This window comes from Chrysochloris asiatica, unplaced genomic scaffold, assembly GCF_000296735.1.
Source record: "Chrysochloris asiatica unplaced genomic scaffold, ChrAsi1.0 scaffold00004, whole genome shotgun sequence".
NCBI classification, from domain to species: Eukaryota; Metazoa; Chordata; class Mammalia; order Afrosoricida; family Chrysochloridae; genus Chrysochloris; species Chrysochloris asiatica.
The window spans coordinates 23,189,693-23,210,853 of NW_006408522.1; the positions used below are offsets into that span (position 1 = coordinate 23,189,693).

A 21,161-nucleotide genomic window follows, 5' to 3' on the forward strand; every position below is an offset into this window, starting at 1 on the left:
CATCATATTGTGGAGGCCAGACTGTCTAATTTGTAAATCACTCAATGTCAAGATTTCTCATAACGCAGAATTTGCAGGGGAATCCTGGTGTGGTGCTGCGGGGTAATGTGCTAGACTGCAAAGTTGGTTTGATCACAAGATTGGCAGTTCAAGCTCACCAGTCAGTCCTCGGAAATCTTATACAGGGTTGCTATGAGTCAGAACCAACTTGATGACACTTAACAACCACAACGACGACATTCTTTATTCGATACTTTCAATTCACCCTGATGTGCTCTACATATGAAAGAGTTAATACTATCTTCATTCTATAATATAAAACCTAAACCTGGTTGCACCTAGACTTATATTCTATTTCCACGTGTCCAACTGTTACTCAGCCTCTTCAGGTGTGAGCTGCACATGTACCACAAAGCCAATATGGTCAAAATACATGATTTCCCTCCACAAACACAGTGGCCTTCATTTGTTCTTATCTCATGGATGAAGTCACTATCGACATAGTTACTTAAACTAGAACCTCAGAGTTCTCTATAACATGTTTTTCCCCTACCTTTCTACTGTCAGATTACTTTCCTCTGGTATCTTTTTGTTTATCCACTCTACCACCAGCCATATCTATGCCAACATCTTCTCACCAGAACCACAGTGCAGCTTCCATCTGGTTTTCCATATCATCTTTCGCCTCCCTTCTAATCTACATATATCGCTACATTATAGCCAGAGTAATCATTTTATAACACATATCTGACTATGTTCCTCACTTATTTAAAACCCTACTCTTAAAAGCTATCTACTGTACTCAAGACATTAAGTCTAAAATCTTTATCATGGCCTATAAAAGGCCCTGTGTGGTCTCACTTCTACCTAGCTCTTCACTTTCCTCTATCTATGTAAGTCATACTTAACTTTTTAAAAAGAGTCCTCAAAGATGCGATCTACCTTCTCAATACCAGGCCTTTACATAAAACTGCTCACCTACTTAATACCCACCAGAACACCAGGTCTTGGCTTAAACGTTTCTCTCTCAGAAGAGAGATCCCTGAAGTCTCTGACTAAAACCAGCCAACTCCCCTCATATATGTTCTCATAATACCCTATTTGGTTCCCTTGTAGCACTTATTAGAATGCTGATGACTGACTTGTTTAAACTTTGTTTTCCTTCCTAGCATTTAAGTACCTGACATCATAAGGTCAACAAGTCTCTTGCTGAGGGAATGGATAAAATAACCCATTAATAACTTTCACAAGAAATGAGATACTAATTGGTGTCCTTCTAGTTGAGTAATAGTTACACTACCTCAATTGATGAGATCTAAATTAAATGTTTATTGCCTTGATTTAACAGCATACTAACTCTGTAGCACTGTGAGAGGTGGCCTGATGTTACTGAGAATACGGTTTACTGAAACAAGGAGAATTTAAAAGCTTATCTACCAGTAACAAACTACATGGTGTTCTTACAATATGAATCTTATATTTTCCTACTGGAAAACATAAAGTAGGAAAAGTCAATGTAACAAGGATCACTCCCTTGTCTTCAGTCCTTTGTGCCTCTTCATTAAAAAGAAAAAAAAAAAAGGAAATATTCTCTCTTCTAAATATTGAGAATGAAGAACCACCGTGGGAACAAATTTATCAATAAAAGGTGGAACAGGAAGCAAAAGAAATGCTATTTTACCCACATTTTAGTTGCTCAATTCATTTTTCTACAATCTCAAAAGCACAATTCTGATCACATCACTTTTAAGTTTAAAATTTTACACCTACAGATTAAAAATTAAATTTATCGCTCTTGACAACTCTTGATCATCTTTTCAATCTCATCTGTTATCACACTCTCCAACAGAGACCTGTGTGCAAGCACACCAAAACGACTTACTGTTCCTTGAGCATGCCCAACGCCTTTAGTCAAATACTTTCCTAACTTATCTCCTCCACTCTCAAATCCTACTCAACTATTAAAGCTCAACTAAAACTCAGCTAAAATACTACCTCTTCTATGAAGGCCAATCTCATCACCTCAACCAGAATTTCTTTCCTTGCTCTGTGCTCCAATGGCTATTATTGTTGTTGTTGTTAAGTGCTGTCGAGTCAGTTTCGACCCATAGCGACCCTGAACAGGGTTTCCGAGGCTGTACATCTTTACGGGAGCAGATCGCCTCATCTTTCTCCCGCAGAGCAGCTGGTAGTTTTGAACTGCTGACCTTCCAGTTCGCAGCCCGATTCGTAACCACTATGCTACCAGAGCTCCTTAATGGCTATTATAGTAGTTTGAAATTCTGTCTTAGGTTTTTGATTTTGTACCAGTCTCTCCTAAACATCAGACAGAATCTATACCTTACTCATATTAACCTTTCATGTAGAAGATCCTTAAAATATGCTTCACAAATTGTACTTATTTCAGAAAGTCAGGTTTGAACAGAAAATGATTATGGTTTTCTGCAGGGCAATGAATTACTTGCTATGACTCTTTAAGTCATAATTTTTGTAACTTTCCTACCAAATGACTGGGTGGGACCATGTAAATATGGAGTATGTGACACTAGTGAGGGGATTGGTTATTTGACATCCTGTTCCACCACTTGTACTGTGGTGCCTGTGTACTGTGATGCTGGTAGGTATGCCATCAGTATTTTAAATAAAAGCATATCACTATAATTTGGACAGGTTCAGCTGAGTTTACAAACTAAAACAGTCTAGGAAGTAGGAGAGGCGAACTAGTTCTGAATGTTTAGTCACTGAAAACCTTATGGAAACCAACGGAACACTGTCAGATTACACCAGAAGAGTGAATACTGAAATACTGTGAACAGCACCAGCATATTGTCAGATACAGTGTTGGAAGAAGAGCATCGTACGACTAGGAAAGAGCTGCCTCCTCAAAGTAGAGTTGACTGTGATGATGGGCATGGAATATTCTTCACCAACACCATAATTCAAAGGCATCAATAATTCTTTAGTCTTCTTTATTCACCGTCCAGCTTTTACACGTATCTAAGGCAACTGAAAATACTATGGCTTGGTTCAGGCACACCTTAGTCCTTAAGTGTCAACTTCACTTATTGACATTTTTACGAGGTCTTTTGCAGATGTGTCCAATATATGCTGTCTGATTTCTTGGCTGATGTTTCCATCGGCATTTGTTGAAGATCCAAGCAAAATGAAATCCCTGACAACTTCACAATTTGGGAAAATACTATGGGTCAAACAGCAACACAAAACCTTGAAAGGGTTGCTCAGTTTCACTGTGATAACACAATGTTTTATCAGTACTGCCTGTAGGAAATGGTCTGCCAGCAGGTTGGAATTCTTTGAAGTATTGATTCTAAGCAATAAGACTCAATTGTAATAAAAAAAATCTTGACAGCAAAAAAGGCCCCAAAAGACAGATTTCTCTCACTGATACTTTTTATTCTAAGATATTAGAGGTTATATAAAACCTCATTTCTTTATCATACATTAATACAGTGCTAAAACAAAGGAGATAATAAAGTTAAAAGAAAATCAAGATCATACCTGTGGAACATTCTTTATAATAGGCACTGGTTGAATTGCAGGTGAACCATCAGATTTAGAAGTACCATTTGGTTCAACTGGAGTTGATGTATTAAGTGGTCCCACTCTCTCATCTTGATCATTTTTCAATTCTCTATTTTCATCTACTTGTAAAGGCCGTGGCAGCATTTGGGCAGTATGTTTAGAAGCAACTGGTTCTTCCAGTGATGGGTATGTAAAATTCACTAAAATCCCCCCCAAAATAATAATACATTTTAAGTAGCAAATCCAACAATCAATACTTACATATCTCATGCATGTTACATGTTGACAGTCAAACTTAAACTACATGAAATAACAATCACACAGTCTTAAAGAAAACATTAACTTCCAGGCTATGGATATTGTTTATTTTTAGTGCCCACAAATTGCTATCAAATAAGACAAATGCATGCATAACTAAGAAGGTTACTCTGAAAATATAAATAACTTATTTAAAGTCTGTTTTTCTGAATCAATTTTAAACAAAAATGTTCACATACATACATGAAATAGACACCTCTTCATTCTTGCCTCGTGGGGGTGGAGTGACTTTAGCATTTGTTGTGTACTGGGGATAGCAAAGGAGCCAGTTTTCATAGCCTCCCTCTAAAACCAAAGGCTCATTGCGCAGGATAGTTTTACTTTCCCACTATAAAATAAGAAAACAGTATTTTTAGTATGACAGCAGTCTCTCAACACCTAAATACACAGCAAATCTGAATCTTAAATTGCTTATATGAGAACAATTTTCTAAGTGATGAAAAATTGTATCACTGAATTCAAAATTTAGCATTAAAATACCTAGATGCACCCTAAGACTAAGGTCCTTGGTTACTCTTCAGGACTGGAACTGAACTCAGCCAATAAGGTAAGCCAAGGAGGTATGCAATCCTTCCAACAATCAACCATACAAGGTCCAAAGGGTAGCACTAGCCCAGGGATAAAACTAAGAAGATAGGAAAGGACAGGAAAGAAGGACAAATGGAAACAGGAAAGACAGGAAGGCAGTGAGAAGAGAAGAGTTACACTGTGGGGTCCTGAAACAAATGCGTATGAATTGTTGAACATAAAACCAGTAGTAGATTTTTAGTCAAATCACAGAAAGTTAAAACAACCAACCAAATTAGATGGATACATAAGGTTCTTAAAACCACGTAATTCATAGTCTTAGTAGAAAATTAATAATAAGCAAGTAAGTAATAAAAATTACCCCTAGCCTCTCACCAACCAGAGATAATCACGCTAGCATTCTGGCGTTTATTCTTGAAGATAGCAATCTATATAGATACAACTTTTACGTTATATTTTTACAAACCAATTAAACTTTGTGATGCTGCTTATCTCTTATTTGAACATGTTTTATTAATGAAAATTTATCATTTCTAATGATATTATATTCCATTTTGTATACACACACATCAAAATTCAATCATTTGAACACTGCCATGTTTTTTCCACATTTGATTGTACATAATACTAAAATAAACAAGGTAAATACTGATGATCCTTACATATGCATACTCAATTAATTCTCTGAGGGTAAATTCCTAGAACTGGAATTACTAAACCATTGCATACAAACCTTTTCTGACTTTTCATATTTACTGCCAAGTTTTAAAAGTTTTTTATTAAAAAATATTTGTACAGAGTAAATTCCTAGGAGCACTGCTGCTTTACAAAGTACCTACAATGAAAAGTTTGGAAGTGTTGTTGTTGAGTGCTATCGACTTGGTTCCTATACAGGGTCAATGTGAGTGGGAACTGACTTGACGACACTTAACAACAGCAACAATGACTTAGCACGTGGGTGTAGTGCTGTAGGATAAACACTGGACAGCTAACAGCAAAATCGGCAGTTCAAACCCAGCCGATCTCAGAAATCCTATACAGGGTTGAAATGAGTCACAACAACAACGACTTAACTAATCTCATCATATATGCAATTTTCTATGAAGTTGATTAATTGACATTGATTAATGTCACTGTCAGCACACCCTGAACTTTCATATACTTTATAGACTGAACTCTTGGAAATTGCCACTTCTGTTGGTTAAAAACCAAGATCCCATATTCTAAAGCACTGTGTTAAGCCTTTTAAGATAGAACGTAGCAACAATTGATAGTCTAACCAGCAGAAATGACTTTTATTCTAACCAGCATTCAGTGCTATACAACAACAAATTAATCTCATCATCCATACATTTTTCTATAGAGTTGCTTGCCATTTTCTTGGTGAAGAGTGAATCTCATCTGAATATTTTGGAAAACAGACTTCATCATGTATGTTATAAAAATTCATAATACTGTTACTAATTTAGCAAATTACACTATTATCTCTTTGTTAACTTGATCACTGAAAATGCCATTTTAGTATTCAATTGATTTGTATTTATCTGAACTAGTAGAGCTGACCATTTTTGTATTTACTGTTTCTTGCATTTCCTTTTCTGTTGATGTCAATGTCCACTACTTATTTTACTATTTTATCTTCAGTATTCTTCTTCTTTATAAAAAATCTTCAGATTATAGATGTCCTAAATTACTGCCATATTTGTTATAAATATTTTTCTGTTTTCTTTTACTCTTATGATTTTTTTGAACCTAGGTTTTTATTTTATGAAGTCTTATCTATGCCTCTTTTTTTCTTAATAAAAAGACAAAGGAAGAAGTCACTAATTCTTAAATACAAAAAAAACTAAAAGGATATCTGATTTAGACAGTTTCTGAAAATTCTACTATCCTATTTTATATAGATGTTTTATTATTTTGTGACTCAAAACAAATCTTTTAAATCTGAATAAACAAACAAATAAAGAGACTACAACCAGAGCATGATGGGTCTTCTTGTCCTAAAGACGATCAACTACTCACCATTCCTTTCTCTCTTGTAGCAAGAAGGCTTACTTACAATTATTGTAAACTAACAAATAAGCTTGCTAACCTTGAAAAGTGCATCTTTCAGACTCCGTAGAGTTGTTCCAAGCTGTAAATCTTTTGCAGAGCTAAACCAGTCATGAAGTATCACATAATCCACATTCCCCCTCATCTTCCATGTGGCTTTAGAATCATCTGGGAGGTTTTCTTCAATCCGACTAGTAGTGTTTCTGAAATGTATTAACATTTATATTGTGGCAAAGTAGATGGAAGGTCCTAACTGCTAATGTAAAACACTGAAATTTTTCTACAGCCTAGTTTGCTACACCATAGCAAATTTTAAGATCACTTTACTATTGTAAAATACTAGACTATATTTTAGTAACATTTAGAAAAGAATCAATTCTGATCCTTTACAATAAAGGGCCAAAGCTGAAAACAGAGGAAGTCATCTGAATACCTCTTTCAACCAACTCTAAACAATTGGGAATCACCTGGGTAGCATTGTGGCGCTGTAAGATAAGCACTACTGCGAACCACAAGGTTGGCAGTTCAAACCTACCGGCTGCTTCTTGGAAATCCTATACAGGGTCTCTATGAGTCAGAGCTGACTTGATGGCACTTCACCATCACCACTATACCTATAATTAAAATAGTTAATAAAACACCAAATATTTACTAACAGACAGCACTTACTATGTGCCAAGAACTGTTTGAAATGCTTTACAAGCATTTTACAAGAATCTTCACAACAATCCTGTTAAGTGTTAGGTTATCCCCATTTTAGAGATGGGAAACTGAGGCACAATGAGGTTAAGTAACTTGCCAAAGCTTACACTTGGTAAATAAAGCCAGATTTCTAACTTAAGTAATTTGACTCATATCCATGCTCTTAGCTGCTTACTATGCTGCTTATTATACCATCAACTGTATTAAGTAAGAGTAACTCTCTATTAAAGCATGTCATTCATTTTCTTTTACTTAGATAAAAACTAAAGTCATTACATGGCCTATAAACCCCTATAAAATCTGCCATCCCACTCCTCATCCTTTTAACCTTAATGTTCTTCTCATCAACTATTCACCTCCTACTAACTCACCTTACTCCAGCCACTGGCTTCCTTGTTAAGTCCTGAGTCTTTCTGCCCAAGGCCTCTGTCTGCATGGGCCTTGCTGGCCGCTCTGACTGGAACCCTATTCCTCCAGATTTCTGTACCACTCATTCCCTTACCTCAAGACTTACTCAACTAATAACTTCTCTGTCAAGCCTTCCACCACAATATGTATACTTGTCACTCTTATCTCCATAGCATTTATCAATACTAGTCATACTATACATGAAAGACTTTTATTGTCTGTCTTATCATCCCCACTAAAATATAAGCTCTAGGAAGGTACAGACTTTTGTTTGTGCAATGGGTAAGCCCAACACTTAGAACCATTCTTAACTCATAGTAAGTGCTCAATAAATATTTACTTACTGATTAACTACATGAATAATACAGATTCACTCCCTAGATAAAATCCTTAACACTTACTATGTTGTTGTTATGTGCCGTGGAGTCAGTTCCGACTCATAGCGACCCTACACAGGGTTTCCAAGGCTGTAAATCTTTACGGGAGCAGACCGCCTCAGCTTTCTCCCAGGGAACCGCTGGTAGTGTCGAACTGCTGACCTTGCGGCTCACAGCCCGATTCATAACCACTACGCTACCAGAGCTCCTTACTATATAGTAGGCATTTCAATATTTAATTGATGATACTGAAAAACTAGGCAAGATTAGTGAAACTTGTGTCCACAAGTAAAGCTAAACGGTTTAGACCACTCCTACAGTAAAAAAAAAAAAAAAAAAAAATTCACTCCCTATAATAATGTTGATTACTGCATCCTCTAGGAAGCTAAAACAAAATACTGCTTCACAGTATTCTGTCCTGATGCATAATGAGAGAGAAATCAGGATACTCGGTCAGCAAAAAATGTGAAAGCATGAAATGTGATATTCCTAAGGGCTATTCCTCACTCTTATGATTTATCTAACTAAGACTGTTCTCAGGATAAGTAGATACATAAAACATTTTGGGAAACAAGAATATCAAGCGGTGTTTTTCACCTTCAGTATTTCATGTATCATTTGTTCTCTGCTTTACCTGGCCTATTACTTACAATACTTTTCACTCATGATGTAACTTATCCTAATAAAAGATCCTTTATTTAAATAACTTTATTAAAAAATGAAACTAGCTCCATGTACATAGAAAAACAGCATCATATGCAAGAAATAAAAGGTAATCCTAAAAAGTAAAACAGATAAGTATATTATGTTTTAGTCACACAGTGGAATACCATATAGCCATGAGAATAAACAAACTTCAGACTACACAAAGCAATATTGATGATTCACATATACAAGGTTGAGTAAAAATAAAACAAAAGTCAGATATAAAAGATTACATATTGTGTGACTCCACGCATATAAAGTACAAAAACAGACATAAACCAATTTATTCTGTAATAAGTTGGGGTTCTGGAACAAAGGTCATGCTCTATTTCTTGGTCTCAACGATAGTTGAAACGGCTGTATTGAGTTTACAAACATCATTGGGCTAAATACTTATGAGTAAATGTATCTGTATTTTGTTGCTGTTGTTAAGTGCTGTCAAGTCATTTCCAACTCATAGCAACCCTGCATAGGGTTCTGAGCAGCAGTTGGTGTGTTTGAACTGCTGACCCTGTGGTTCAAAGTCCAGTGCTGATCCTACAACTCCACACTAGAAGACCTATATGTATGTATAGTGTTGCTGTCCTTAAGTGCTGTCGAGTCAGTTCTGACTCACAGCTACCCTGGATAGGGTTTCCAAGGAGTGGCTGTTGAGCCTGAACAACTGACCTTGCAGTTTAGACCAACCTTGCAGTATAGCACATTAATCTGCTGCACCACACCATTAATTCATGGTCTTAAAACAAAACAAACCTAGACAATGAAAAAACATAAGTTTCAGCTAAATGTAGATACTGCTCTCTATAGAAAGTTCAGAGGTCTACTCTATTTAAAAAAGGAGATTAACAAATATTAAAAACAGTAGTAGCATTCAAATTGAAATTCATGTTAACCAATTAAAAAGGACTGAAACAGAAATTAAAAGGGAGTGATTTTCTTGGTATGAAATTAATTGTTCTTTAATGTTTCACCTAAAAGTCATTTTGACTTCCAAAGCTGTCCAATCTCTTACTTTGGAAAACAATGGCTTAAACTCAATAAAGACCACAGTTTTCACAAGTATAAATTATACTATCTTTAAGACTTACTTTGTCTTTTCAAATAAACGTTGAGAACATAATTGTATTTACATCTCTTTTTTTAAAAATAGCAAATTTACAAAGTACTCAATTGGTCAAGTGAACATTTGCCAAGCATCTGCAATGTGTCAAGAACTATGCAAGTTTTATTACCTAATTTAAATCAAAATGTATGCACATATGTATATATATTTAATGTTATTTAAGTTAGCTCTAGACTGTACCATAGATTTTAATGAATCCAATCCTATACACTAAGGCCCACAGAGACTATATGATAAATATATATGAGAGCCCTTGACTAGTGAAAACAACCCTGGAGTCTGGAGCTTTAGCCCTGTCACTATGTTATAATGATTCTTTATGTACAATTTACTCATGCAAGTATCTTTAAATCATTTTATAGGTTAGAAGCCTTCTTACCAAAAAAGAATACACACACACACACACGTGTGTAACTATATATATATGCAAACCCTTAGTAGTACCAGGTACTATATTATATGTGAGAGAATGTATATATGTTCTCATTTAAACCTCCCAAACTTCTATGAGATAGGTATGATCACTGATTTACAGATCGAAAATGGACTTAGAGGGGTTAGGTTAGCTAGAAGCAACATAGCTAACAAGTGACAGCTATGATATGGTGTGGCGCCCTAGGATAAGGTCAGTTTAAACTGCAAGATTGGTGGTTCAAACTCACCAGTTGCTCCTCTGAAACCCTGTACACACACAGTAACTATAAGTCAGAACCAACTTGATGGCACATACCAACAACATGATCTGAATACAATCTGTTGTCAAAGCTTGTACTTTCTTAATCACTTTGCTAAACTGCTTTTTCTTCACTAAAAAATTATTTGTATACTCTTTTTTACTGAACAGTTACTAGAATAGTGTACATCCTTCAATGGGGTTGTAATGCATGCCATTAAAGAGAAAAGACAAGAAAAGTTAGCAGGAAAAGACAAGGCTACCTTATGACACACAGCCTGGTACTAAGTAGTGATGTTCACTGCTATCCAGTTCACTACTGTATTTAACCACATAACAACTCACCCTGGAACGATAGCTTCTTCAGGAACACTGAGAGAATGTAAAATACGGGAATCCTGGTAATCCTGCCTTCTTCGAGCATCCATCACAATCAAGCTGATGCTTTTGTCCATCATCATTGTGTACAGTTCCTTTGCTGTGATAGTCCCTGACAATTGAGAGCACAGTGTAAATGTGACCAGAAACACTCAATTCTGTGTTCTAGCCTATGACTAAACACAGGGCAAACCTAACTTTTTCTAGAATAGCTAAATGTACCAGGTGCCATATACTTGTAGCCCATCACACCATGTGATGGTGGTGTGCCACCGAGTCAGTGTCCACTCACAGCTAACCTATGTAGGCTTTCCAAGGCTGTACATTCTTATAGGAGCAAGAAAGCCTCATTTTCCTTCCATGGAGCAGCTGGATCCAAACTGCTAATCTTGTGGTTAGCAGCCCAGTTGTTAATCTACTACCAGCACGCCTTATCATACTATGTAGTAGTTTTTAAACCAATATTAAATAAATGTAATTTAACTTTATGTTTAGAAATTTATCAAGAAACCAGTTCAAAGTTCCTGTTTATAAAGGCTCAAGTCTAATTGCTGTATAGATTACAACTACATTTGTTGTGAAGCTGTTACTTATGTAGAATAAAGGAAATTAAGTTTGCATCTTATAAAATACTCTTTTACAATTGTAAAAATATTCATCCTATTTAAAAAAAAATAAGCTCTCAACCAGAAAAAGCATTGAGTATTCAAAAATTATCTAAAGTTAGTAAATTCTTTCAAAAAAAAAACATACAAAAAGCTTCTGATGGAGTCCTTAAGGGTACAATGGGAAACTCCACTGCAATCAACAACCTGGCATTTGCTGGTTTCTGAGAGCAGGACTGCATGTGAGTGAGATCACTGAGTGGCAGGCAAACCAACCAAAAGGAACCACCTGGGGGCCTAGGATTACTCCTGATGTAATCATCTATCATGGCCAATGGAAAGGCCTAGGAAGATGGTGGCTCACTGGAGCTTCTGGGCTGACAGAATAAGTGTTCTGCTCTCCAGAGGGTAATTATACCTGCGAACATGGAAGCTCTGAGTTACGACTCTTCCCAGATCTCGATCTCTGTGTTTGTTACTTTTTCCTTCTAGATTAAAAACAGCTCTTTCTTTGCAGTTTGTGAGTTTTTCCAAAGGAATACTGGACCTAAGAAACAGACTAACTTGGTCCTGGAAGAATGAGGATAAGAGAGAAGCCAGTGCCTGTTGACAAAGCCCTAGGTGAAGGGGAGAGAAATGGCTAAACAGGCAGCTGGACGACTCTAAAATGACCAGGGAAGGGAAGATGAGATTCTCCTGGACTGGCTCAAACTATAGATTTCCAAGTTTTCCTAGAGCAACAAGCTAAAAGCTTGTTATTTACATTCCACTTTAGAGCTTGGCCAACTTCTGCCATGTTTTTATTGGAACCGAGCCATGCTCATTTGTTTACAGACTGTCTCTGGCTGCTTTCCCATTACAACAGCAGAGGTGAATAGCTGTGACAAAGACCATAGGACCCCCACGCCTGCAATATTTACTATCCATTTGCCATGACGTTTAACTTCCAGCAAAAAAAAAGGAAAGACTACTTACTGTATCTTTTTATTTTTTACCATTAGCAAAACAGAAACTAAATGAAATTTATCAGATTTTAAGTTTGTTTATATAACAAATTGCTCTGGCAGTGAGCCAAGAAAAGAGTCACAGTGATGTCTATCTTAAAATGCCCACAGCGGTTAGTAACAACCCTACTTCTCTAGCTATCATGGTTATTTTGACAGCACAAGAGACTAAACAAATTAAGAATGAACCAGTGAGAAAGGGTAAGATACACAGGGCTAAAAACTAGTACTAAAACGAATTCGTAAGTTTTTAGGAAAAGCACCCTATTAGATTCACAGATCATGTTTTTAATGTTGTAGGCCAATATTTTAAATGGAGAATTTACTTTAGTGTTTCCATACAATTATGTTTTAAAGGTAAAGTGGAAAAAACTTAACAGGCAAAAACAATTGGCTATGTCTTGCTGATCAGGTCACATATTTGGGGTTAAAGTATTAATGTTACCTACTGATAACATCCAAATTATAGGTTTAGATTTTTGAGAGAAATAAAGAAGCCTCTTAAATGATTAAATCCACAACCTATAATCAAAAATAGTAATTCTTTAAAAAAAAAAAAAAAAAAGTAATACTTATACAACGTTCAAAGTGTTAAAAAGCAAAGATCTCATTACAGTAGAAATACAGTAGAGTAACTTGTTCAAGATCACACAGAAATTCAGAGGAGGAATCTACTCCTCAAAGTCCAAGCTCTTAACCCTTACACTAAACTGTATCTTGAGAAGAAAACACAGATAAACGATTACAAACCACTTAGGCTAAAATTATCCCCCATGATACATAAGCATAGAAGCTAACAATACATTTTCAATATAATTGTACAGGCTAGGAAAAATGATAATGCTTATATAGATATTAGATACAATACTAACAATCTTGTGTAAACTCTGAAGTTTAAGAAAGATCTCAATGATAAACCAAAAGAATTCCCTCTTTTTGCACATGCTTACCTCCCATTGAGGCCTCATTTTTTTCACTTATTTCACCATTGATCTATTTCGCAAGGGGAAAAAAAAATATTTTTAATATAAAAAACTTTAACAAAAATAAAAGTTCAACTTTGATTTTTAATTGACACAAAGAAGTCTAGGAAATGAAGTATGCAAAGTTACTGGTATTTTACAGAAATACACATGAAACTAAACTAAAACAACTAACTGCATATCAGAATCATATGACATTTCCTCAAACTTTTTTCAAAAGCTAAATATAACGTAAAAACACAAGCTGTTATAGAAATTTAATATTAGAAAGTAAATGAAATATTTCTTATGATAAAACAAAAATTTTACTTATTTTCTTCCGTGTCCTCTGTTATATAGTTAAATGAGCCGTACGCAATGATAAGTAATAACCTGAAGAATTCAAAGCTGTTGCTATCAAGTTGATTCTGACTCACAGCAACCGGACAGGACAGAGTGGAACGGCCTCATAGGCTTTCCTAGGCTACAGTCTTTATGGAAACACATGCACATCTTGCTTTGTGGAGCAGTGGGTGATTTCAAACTGCCAACCTTTAGGTTTGCAACTAAGCACTTAATTACAGTGCTATCAGGGCTGCTTGCAAAGTAGTAAGTGCTAAATAATTTACGTTTTCTAAGTAGGACAACACAGGACAATTCTGTAAGGTAATAACCCATTTTACAAATGAGAAAACCAAGGACCCAACTGAACTTATTGATAACTAAAAGAAGGAAAGAAATGTGTTTCCTAAAATAAGGAGCTCTGATAGTGTGGTAATGAGTCGGGCTGCTAACCTCTAGGTCACACAACCACCTCTATAAAATATCACGTATCCAGTATCATTTATGAAGCACTCCTGCCAAGAAAGAAAAATTGGCTTAACCTAATTAGACTGAATCTAATAAAGCTTTCACAGGTCCAACTTCCACCCTATAAGAGGCACAGAAGATAGAAGAGCAAACTAAATAACATGAATATAAAGCAATCAGACAAATCCACAAATGTGGATCATTTTACAAAACAACTGATCCAGTAACAAAATGTCAAATGCAAGAATGGGAGACAGAGACAGAGATTATTATTATCAAAAAGCTTGAACAGATATAACAAAACATTGTTAATTTTGATGAGCAATTGAAGGTCTGTGCCACAATCTGCCCCTGGCCATGTTTTAGCTGATGATATGGAGTGTTTCCGCCATCTCTTCCCACAGATATATTTAATTTGATTTCTGTGTATTCCATGTGGTAAAGTTCATGTGTATAGTGTAGTGACCTTTTATGTTGTTGAAAAAGATATTTGCCATGAGTAAGTCGTTGCTCATGCAAAATTCTATCATTCAATCTCCAGCATCATTCCTATCATCAAGGTCATAATTTTCAACTACTGATCCTTTCACTTTGTTTCCAACTTCGCATTCTAATCACCAGTAATTATCAATACATATTGATTGCATGTATGATCTAATTTCAGACTGAAGAAATTGGTAGAATTCTTCCATTTCATTAAAACTGGCATTAGTAGTTGGTGCATAAATATGAATAATAGTGGTATTAACTGGTTTTCCTTGTAGGCATACGGATATTACCCTATCACAGACAACAGTGTACTTAAAGACAAAACTTGAACTGTTCTTTATGATGATGAATGTGACACCAGTCCTCTCCAATTTGCCATTCCCAGCACAGTAAGCCATATAACTGCCATATTCAAAATGACCAACACCAGTCAATTTAATTTACTAATGTTTCTTAGGATATCACTCTTTCTGTGTTCCATTTCATTTTTGACAATTTCCAATTTTTCTAGATTCATACTAGGTATATTCCATGTTTTGATTATTAAAGGATGTTTACAGTCATTTCTTATCACATGAAAGTAAAATTTTGCTAAAGATAATTCAAAAATGGCTATAGCAGGGAACTACCTGAAGTTCAAGTCAGGTTCAAGCAGGGATATCACTGCTGACATCAATCAGGTGGATCTTGGCTGACAGCAGAGAGTACCAGAAAGATGTTTAGCTGTGCTTATTAACTATGCAAAGGCTTTTGACTATGTGGGTCATGACAAGCTATGGACAACATTGTGGAAAATGAATATACTAGAAGAGCTAATTGTGCTCATGAGGAACCTGTACATAAACCAAGAAACAGTCATTTGAAAAGAATAAGAGGACACTGAATGGTTTAGACCAGGAAAGGTGTGCACCAGCGTTGTATTCTTTCACCATACTTATTCAATCTGAATGGTAAGCAAATAATCCAAGAAGCTGGATTATATGAAGAAGAACATGGCATCAGGATTGGAGAAAGACTTATTAACAATCTGTGATTTGCAGATGATACAACTTTGCTTGCTGAAATCGAAGCGGACTTAAAATACTTGCTGATGAAGATCACAGCCTTTGGTATGGGTTACATCACAATGTAAGGAGCCCTGGTAGCGTAGTGGTTACATATCAGGCTGCGAACTGCAAGGTCAGCAGTTCGAAAGTACCAGCTGTTCCGCGAGAGAAAGATGAGGCTTTCTGCTCCCATAAAGATTTACAGCCTCGGAAACCCAGTACAGGGTCGCTATGAGTCAGAACCGACTCCACGGCACATAACCACCAACAACCATCACAATGTAAAGCAAACAAAAATCCTCACCACTGGATCAATAAATAACATCATGATAAATTGAGAAAAGACTGAAGTTGTCAAAGACAACACTCATGGAAGCAGCAGTCAAGAAATCAAACATTTTGCATTAGTAGATTAACCAATCTACTGCCCCCAAACCTTTAAAGTCCTCAAGAGCAAAGATACCAATTTGAGAACTAAGGTGTGCTTAACCCAAGTCATGGTACTTTCAAAAGCCTCATATGCATATTAAAATTGTATAATGAATAAGGAAGACTATGGAATAATTGATGTCTTTGGGTTAAGGTGTTGGAGAAGAATATTGAAAGTACCATAAGATTGCCAGAGAAGTACAACCACAATGCTCCTTGGAAGACAGGGTTGTGAGACTTCATCTCATACTTTGGACATATTGTAAGGATTCCTGGAGACGTACACCATGCTTAGTAAACTGGAGGGTCAGTGAAAAAAAAAGGAAGATCCCCAACAAGACGGACTGGCACAGCAGCATCAGCAATGGGCTTAAGTGTAATGATGACTGAGTAGGGCATAGGACCAGGCGGTGTTTCATTCCCTTGTGCAAAGGGATGCTATGAGCTGGAATTGACTCGATCACATCTAACAACAACAACTGTTAATTCTGTGAGGTGGGAAAATAATAGTGTTGTTGAGAAAATATGCCTCTTTTAGAGCTTGTTCTTGTTGTTGGATGCCATCAAGTCGATTCCAACCCATAGCTACCCTACATACAACAGAATGAAACACTGCTCGGTCCTACACCGTCTTCACAACTGCTGCTAAGCTTGAGCTCATTGCTGCATCCACTGTGCCAATTCATCTTGTTGGGGTCTCCCTCTTTTTCGCTGACCTTCCACTATACCAAGCATCATATCCTTGTCCATGGACTGGTCCCTTCTGATAATATGTCTGAAGCTGGCATTTAAAGAGCATTCTGGTTGTATTTACTCCAACACAGATTTGTTTGCTATTCTGGCAGTCCACGGTACCTTAATATTCTTCTTCAACACCATAACTCAGATGCATCAATTCTTCTACAGTCGTCCTTATTCACTGTCAAACTTTCACATCCACGTGAGGTTACTGAAAATACCATGGCTTGGGTCAGGCATACCTTAGTCTTCAAACTAACATCTTTACAAATTTGTCTAATACAATATGCCATTTGATTTCTTGTCTGCTATCTTGGATCCAAGTAACATGTTTGACAACTTCAATCTTTTCTCAATTTATCATGATGTTATTTATTGGTCCAGTGGTGAGGATTCTGTTCTCTTCACATTGTGATGTAACCCATACCAAAGACTGTGGTCTTTGATCTTCATCAGCAAGTTTTTTTAAGTCTTTTTCTATTTCAGCAAGCAAAGATGTATCATCTGCACATCACAGGTTGTTAACGAGTCTTTCTGCAATTCTGATGCCATGTTCTTCTTCATATAATCCAGCTTCTCAGATTATTTGCTCAGCATACAATCTGAATAAGTATGGTGAAAGAATACAACCCTGGTGTACACCTTTCCTGATCTAAACCATTCAGTGTCCTCTTGTTCTATCTGAATGACTGCTTCTTGGTCTATGTACAAGTTCCTCTTGAGCACACTAAAGTGTTCCAGAATACTCATTCTCTGCAATGTTGCTGTATACTGAAATAGAAGGAATAAAATGATAAATTGTCTGCAATCTGCTCTGAAATACTCCAGCAAAAGAAAAGGAGAGGGCGACAAATAAAAAATACAGTAAAATGTTACGTTGATTATTGAAGCTAGCTGGTAGAGGTTCCTTGTGTTTTTTTATTTTCAAAATAAAAAAGTTATTTAAACAAAAGCCAAAGAAAGTGGTGGCCCCTATTGTTGGAAAGGCAACCAAATGAAAAGTGCCTTTGATACAGTTCTTTCTAGTCTTATTTTTCATAGCTGCCATTTGACCTATAAATGAGTATCTCCCTAAAGCAGTATTTTATAAGTTCCTAGAATTAAAAGAACATATTTCTTCACTTCTTTTTACATCTATTACAGGCAACACATAGAACTGTCACAAGCAGTTAGACGACTACTTAATAAAACCGATGATGATCTACATACAAATGGTAACTGAAATAACAAAATTCTCAAGAAAAATTAATGCAGAAATCTTTCCCTGAGTATCTATAGTGCAATGATATTATATTTTAGGAAGAGTCATTTCTGAGGAGGTGAAGGTTCACTATTTGGAAAACAGAAGATGGAGTTGAAAAAACTACAAGTAGTCACTGAACAAAACAGAAAGAGGATGAGAAAAAGGAAATGGAAAGTAGGGCCAAGAAAGAAGCCAAAAGGAAACGGTAGAGAATGAGACCTCAGAAACAGATCAAAGGTTTTGGATGCCAAAGAAGTAGTTTACCAAATCATTCTTTTTCTGTAACCTAAATTATAAAACAAGAGTAAATCTTAAAGACCATTTATCTCAAGACCCTTATTTGGAAAATGAGGAAACCAAGTTCTAAAGTGGTTATGCAACATTTGCTATAGAACCAGAGCTCAGTCAGATACACCCACTCCCAGCTCAAATGCTCTTTCCACTGCTATGATTCACTTTATTGTTGTTGTGTGTTGTAGAGTCTCCTGACTCCGTGACCCTATACAGGGTTTTTGTGGTTGTAAATCTTTGCAGGACCAGAAAGATTCATCTGTAGTGGCTAGGGGATTCAAACTGTTGACCTTATGGTTAGCAGCCCAACACACAACCCACTATGCTAATTATTAATGCACAGACTATATTTCTGTGAAAAGTCATAGAAAAGCAAGGAATTAACTGAAGCTAGAATATAACATTCAATTTCTAATAAAAACAATAAATTTTACCCTTGTTACCTATAAGAACTTTGTATTGATACCCTAACTCTTCTTTAGCTAATCATTAGACAAACAGAACCAGTTTTTTGACTTCCTACATAAACTTCAAATACCTTTTGGGTTTTGTCCCTGGAATCCAATGCATTCTCGATAGAGCTTTTAGCTGACTTGCCATCCTCTTTTCCTGCTTCCTGCCTCTTCTGTTGCTGCAGTTGCTCTTCCTCTTGTCTGTCTTTTTCTTCAAGTTTTTTCCGAACTTCAGCTTCTTCATATCTAGTTGAAAAAAGAAGTCAAGATCTTAGCATAATTGTGGGAAGTAAAAGGAGTTTTAGCTTTGTAAAATTTGTGTTCTGCTGTGGGGTATTTCACAGCTGAATACGCTCTCTCCTCCAACTGAAATTTGACCCTGCCAGTCTTCTGTTACAAACTATAGTTCATAGATTTGCCCTTTGAGGCTAACTGTAGACTTACTTCAAACTGCTCAAAGGTTTTAAAAAGAAAACTCCATAATCTCAAACTGGTTATTTAATGCTTTTTTTTATTTCCCATCCCATTACTTTTAGCCTTTTAATGATTCAAATCTACTGCAGTTTCATTTTCAAAGGCTTTACAATCCTCAAATACTTTCTAAAGAGATAGTCCAAATATCATACTTGTGTTTATGATTTAGAGTGAAAATGTTAAAATGAAAATTAAAAAGTGTATTTCTATAAAAAACATGTTACTAAGACGATCAGGTTAAATTTTTGAAAAGGGTGAATTCACTGGACTTACCAATTTCTTACTAATTAAACAGCTATCTTAATCTATAGTTAGCAGCTTATGAGCAACATTTACTACCATTGTCCAGTGGGACTTTGTTATCAGGCATCTACAAACTTGTTTACTTAGCAATATCTGAGTTTCAAATTTTTTATTTGTTTTCTTTATATAATTACTTTTTTTTAAAAGTTTATATTGTAGATCGAGTATAAAAACATCAGTTTTACATGCAACAAATCATACACCTTGTTTCATGAAAATGATTACAATCCCCTTCATGTACTATCACTCAACAGTATTTCTCTCTATTCACTTTAGCTTTTTTTTTTTAAAAAAAAACAAACACTCAAGCTTATATAATAATTTACATCACCAAAGAGCACATTCTGCAGGTCTGCCTCCTGGTCACCAGCTCTCAGTCCCTCACTTCCCAAGAATCTAGAGTCCTCAGCTGCTCCTTCTCTCCAAGTCACTATTTCTGCCTCAATCTCTGGTGTCACTTCTTCTCTGGATAAGGTCCTGCATTGATGGTCCTAGGGTCCTCTGTTTCTGGACTGTTAAGATTATCCACTCCCTTATTTTTGTTATAAAACTTCTACCTTTACAACTGTGACAGTTGCAATTAGTCATGATAAGAATTACTATTGAATCATAAGAATCTTATCCCCATCTCTCTTTTTTTTTTTAGGTTTTTATTATGGATTGAGTAAAAGCTTACAGGGTAGACCATCAGTTTTAAATTCAACAAATCATACACCTTGTTTCATTAAAATGATTATAATCCCCTCCAAATACAATCAACTAACAGTATTTCTCTCTATTCACTGTAGCTATTTTTAAAAAACAAAGCAAAACAAAAAAACACCACTCAGGCACATATAATAATTTACACCTCCAAAGGGCACAATGTGCAAGTCGGCCTCCTGGATACCAGCTCTTAGTCGCTCCCTTCCCATAAATCTGTAGTCCTCAGCCACTCCTCTCCATGCCCCCATCTCTGGCGTCATCACTGCTTCTCTGGTTAAGATCCCACATTCTGCTTGTGCTCTTCTCGCTTGATGGTCCTAGGGTCCTCAGTTTCTGGACTGTAAGATTAACCACTCCCCTGATTTTGTTACAGAACTTCTACCTTTTACAATTCTGACAGTCGCAATTAGTCATGATAACAATTATTCACTATTGAGTCCTACGAATCTTATCCCCATCTCTTTTCAGCAAACCCATCTAGACAAGATAAAGACTATTCAGTGGGGACTTCTTCTCCGCCCATACCCCACACTCTTAAACTAAACTCCCTCTTGAAACCTTGTAAGCCAGTCACTTTGTGCCTCTATGGCCCCCTCATTTTAGGTTGTGTTGTTGCTGTCAGGTGCCATCTAGTCAGAACCGACTCATAGCAACCCCATGCACAGCAAAACGAAACTATGTCCGATCCTGGGCCAATCCCACCACCGCTGCCACAGTTGATGCCATCAATGATGTCACCTGGCTGATCCATCTTGTTGGGGGTCTTCCTCTTTTTCTCTGACCCTCCATCTTACCCAGCATGA

The 21,161-nt window shown here is 36.3% G+C and overlaps 1 protein-coding gene across 1 annotated transcript in view; it reads right to left on the reverse strand.

Moving 5' to 3' along the window:
- USP8 (ubiquitin specific peptidase 8) overlaps nucleotides 1–21,161 on the reverse strand; it is a 61,661-nt gene that overhangs the window by 19,651 nt on the left and 20,849 nt on the right. Inside the window, exons 4-9 of the mRNA XM_006831656.1 lie at nucleotides 18,963–19,122; nucleotides 13,367–13,409; nucleotides 10,775–10,919; nucleotides 6,482–6,644; nucleotides 4,045–4,189; nucleotides 3,520–3,743 (exon numbers count right to left, since the gene is read on the reverse strand). Coding sequence (XP_006831719.1) covers nucleotides 3,520–3,743; nucleotides 4,045–4,189; nucleotides 6,482–6,644; nucleotides 10,775–10,919; nucleotides 13,367–13,409; nucleotides 18,963–19,122 — 880 coding nt within the window. The remainder of the gene's footprint in view (nucleotides 1–3,519; nucleotides 3,744–4,044; nucleotides 4,190–6,481; nucleotides 6,645–10,774; nucleotides 10,920–13,366; nucleotides 13,410–18,962; nucleotides 19,123–21,161) is intronic.